This window comes from Nilaparvata lugens, chromosome 2 (genome assembly GCF_014356525.2).
Source record: "Nilaparvata lugens isolate BPH chromosome 2, ASM1435652v1, whole genome shotgun sequence".
NCBI lineage: Eukaryota > Metazoa > Arthropoda > Insecta > Hemiptera > Delphacidae > Nilaparvata > Nilaparvata lugens.
This window is the reverse complement of record NC_052505.1, coordinates 23,251,933-23,255,627: the sequence shown is the minus strand read 5'-3', so window position 1 is coordinate 23,255,627 and position 3,695 is coordinate 23,251,933. Positions and strand designations below refer to the sequence as shown.

The 3,695-nt window shown below is 38.6% G+C and overlaps 1 protein-coding gene across 1 annotated transcript; it reads left to right on the top strand.

Annotated features, from left to right (window-relative positions):
• The first annotated feature begins 295 nt into the window (after positions 1 to 295).
• Positions 296 to 2,215, top strand: LOC120349822. The gene is made up of 2 exons (XM_039420826.1): positions 296 to 372; positions 415 to 2,215. The coding sequence occupies exons 1-2, from the start codon at positions 312 to 314 to the stop codon at positions 762 to 764; spliced, it is 411 nt and encodes a 136-aa protein (XP_039276760.1). The 5' UTR covers positions 296 to 311; the 3' UTR covers positions 765 to 2,215.
• Positions 2,216 to 3,695: the final 1,480 nt, after the last annotated feature.

The following is a 3,695-nucleotide window of genomic DNA, read 5'->3' as shown; positions in this document are numbered from 1 at the left end:
AGTTCACATATTTGAAACATGTTCATTGCTAGTGGGAGGAGAAGAAGAAGGGTTTGGAGAGAAGAGACTCTGCATAAGTTGCAGTGAAGAAAAATCTTCAGGAGAAAAACATAAAGACATCCAGACGAAATGTGCTCGAAAAATGAAAGTCACATTCAATTCTGATTTGGAATATGGGAATAAACTCTCAAATTTGGACAAAGAACAATCAGCTAAGAATACCTGGCAGAAGAGATCTCCTGGAAGTGCACATTCAAAGATGCGGCCTCTCTCTTCCTACTTGACTCCAAACCCATATAATTATTGCCAGAATGGAATTCAGCGAGAAGGAATTGGTTCAAAAGAAACCAGCACTTAGGCTCCTGAAGAACGGCAACTCATTACAGCCTGTGAAAATTAATGGTTGTAGTTTACTAAACTCATTACAGCCTGTGAAAATTAATGGTTGTAGTTTACTAATCCATGGTGAGAAGGTTCCTTCAAAAGCCAAAAATGTACAGCCTCTCCACCTGCCATCTGCACAATTGATTGTGAGAAACACATGCGCTATTGATAGCTTCTGTCAAGTCCTGGCATCAGCAGCAACGGACAGCAGTGACTACCTGAGCAATATGCAGTCGCAGATTCAAGGTAATGACTCCAGTACTTCATCAATTTGGCTCATAATTCCCGATGTAATGGAAGAGAAATCAAAGCCAAAACTTACCAGATGCGAGAACAAATATTGGCACAGTACTGCATTGCATGTCAAGGGTTCTACTTGAGAATTTTTATGAAGTTTCAGTCCAGGACAACAGCTCGAGATATTTTAAAAAATGTCCTCAAACATTCTCCAACTGAAATCGAAGAGCACAAATGAAAAGCACGCTGCAGTGGCAACAACCACAAGGTAACCAGGGCCTCTGTTTGTTTGAATTTGGTGGATGCTGACCAAAAAGCACAAACGGTTGAACCAAAATTTACTGTATTTTATCACCTGATGGGGGGGCAACTAGGGGCTCCCTTGGCCCCTGTACTGTACCTCACTCCTGCGAGGACCCATTCTCTTGCTTAAAAAGTGTGCACAAGCGATTAAGCCGAAAATTGGGTTGTTTTGACTATTTAAGGGGGATAGCATTTCCCGAGTCCCCTAACCTGTTTCAGGCTTTCGCGAATAATTTTGAAGAGTGCTCAAACGGTGAAAGTACATGCACATGTGTGCACATTCGACATCCGAAGCACAAACGGTTCCAAATTTACTGTATAAATACTGTATAACGGGGGGCAACCATTCTCTTTGCCCCTGTACTGTACCTCACTCCTGCAACGACCCATTTTCTTGCTTAAAAAGTGCACAAACGTTTCATGTACGTGCACATTCGTGCACAAACGATGGTTGATGCTCAAATGGCCATTATGATAGGTGGGGGGCCCAGGACATGTACGTCTGCAAATTAATGTAGAAAGAGCAGTTTGGGATTGTGAAGAAGGCCATTAATGAGTTGTAGCCTACAGTTATGAACTTTAAAAAATTGGAAATGTGATTAAAACCCTAAAAGATTATGCAATGCATATTACATGTTGAAAATTGGTTTGTGGGAAGCAATGTTTGGTAATTCTAAAATATTAATTCACTGTACTTAATAGTTTTTACCCAATGATTAATGACGAAACAGGGAATATATGAAATTTGAATTAACATTTGTTCTTCCATCAAATATATTATGAATATCTACACACATTCAGCTGTGGTAGATAATTATTGTGAATTTTCGTCGAAATTTTTTTGAATATTTTCAAGTGTTTATTTGTTGTTGGCTATTGAAATGAGTAATAGCTATTAATGTGAAAAATTGATAACTTGACTCTATTTTGGACAGTTAAAAAAAAAAACAAATTTAAGAAGAGAAGTTTTGGGCTTGTGCCTGTTTTTGCATTTTAATATTGTGATGTTTTAACCTAATTGATAAATGAATATATGGACATATATGAATATATTCACACTTGAGAAAAAACGCAAAACGTATTTTATCGTTATTTAAAATAATTGTACAGTGGTATTAAAATGTCTGAATTTTGATTTTTTTTAACTCTTTCTCATTATTCAAACTAATCTCATCTTATCCATCCACATAGTAGTGCTGTACCAAGTACTGATAAGTAAGCTATTATGATACATCTCTAATATAATTTTGACTTTAAGTTTCTTATGCAAGATTATATATTTTTACAAGAATATAAGTCATCTTGATTGTGTTGAAACCTAAATGAATCATTGCAATTTATGATGAACGAGCAGGTGATACCTGTGCTCTTCAAAAGGGTCTGTAAAGGTAGGCGCATACAGATCGTCATCGGACGGACGGCACGCATCGGACGGATCGAACGATTAGATGCATTGTTTTCTATTGGAGTGTGCGTACCTATACGATGCGGCTAGGTATGTGCACTCCAATCGAAAACAATGCATCAAATCTAATCGTCCGATGCCTGCTGTCCGTCCGATGACGATCAGTGTGCGTCTACCTCAAGAAGCACACATAGATTGATAGTTTTATTGTTCTCTGCTAATTTTAAAAGTACAACAAAAAATTTACAATTTTTCAGCACATCAAGGACGGATCGTGGTCAATTTATCTGGGTCGACTATAAGGATACCTCGGCATGTATTGAATGGCTCCTGACTCATTGCAATGCAAGAGGAATAAAGTCAAAGTAGATAAATCTTTCAAAGTAAAAGTGAAGTAAAGTTGGTTTGAATTGGAAGATTATTGAACAATTACGAATATTGTAATGATAGCGTTATTAGGTTGAATGATCATAAAAGTAATTTTTTGAGGTTGAAGTAAAGAATAAATGAATAAAACTAAGTTTAAACCTCGATATTGTTATCAATCCTTCAATCGAATTTGAAGGCATGATACAGGTATAACTGTCGATCATGAGCTCGGATATGAAATTTTATATCATAAGGGGGGCGGGTTTCTGGGGAATATGGTAAGGCATGATAAGTCTATAAACATGGGTGCGCGCATTTTGAGGGGGAATAAGGTAGTTTGAGGAAGGTTGAAGCTCTGCTTTCCTTCTGATTCAGAGTAGTGGTGAAGGATTTCACAATCATTACATAAGCAATTGACCGCACTAAACATAAAATCGGTACCTTTAATACCTAATACCTTCTGCTTCATCCATTACCCACATTTGTGGGATCGAAGGCGTCATAGAGTTCAATTTCAATATACACAACACAAAAACTATTCAGATGGCAGATAAAACAGTGACCACTTTTTAAAAAAAGTTCTGATCATCACTCATAAACTCTTTTATGCTATAATATGATTTATCACAAAGCAGCTTCCTGATGGCTCTCTTCCGACGCGGCCTCATCCAACTGCTTCACACCAGGAGGCAGCTTGTTGAAGAATTTCAGTGCAGAAACTCTATAGCTGGCCTGTGAACGGTGGAGACGTCTCCTGGGGACATCCAGCAGCTCGCGGTGCCTGGTGTTGTGGTTGTGCACGTCACTTCTGGCAGCCAGAGTATGCTGTATCCTCTTGACATACACCAAGCACATGAGGATGTAATGGCTGAAGACCGTCAGCACACCAAGGCGAGCAAAGATTTGTTTGCAGTGGGCAAGATGATCGCTGCCTGTTATTATTCTTATAGCCCTCTTTTGCAGTCTCAGCACATCAGCAGCCTCTGCTGAATGACCC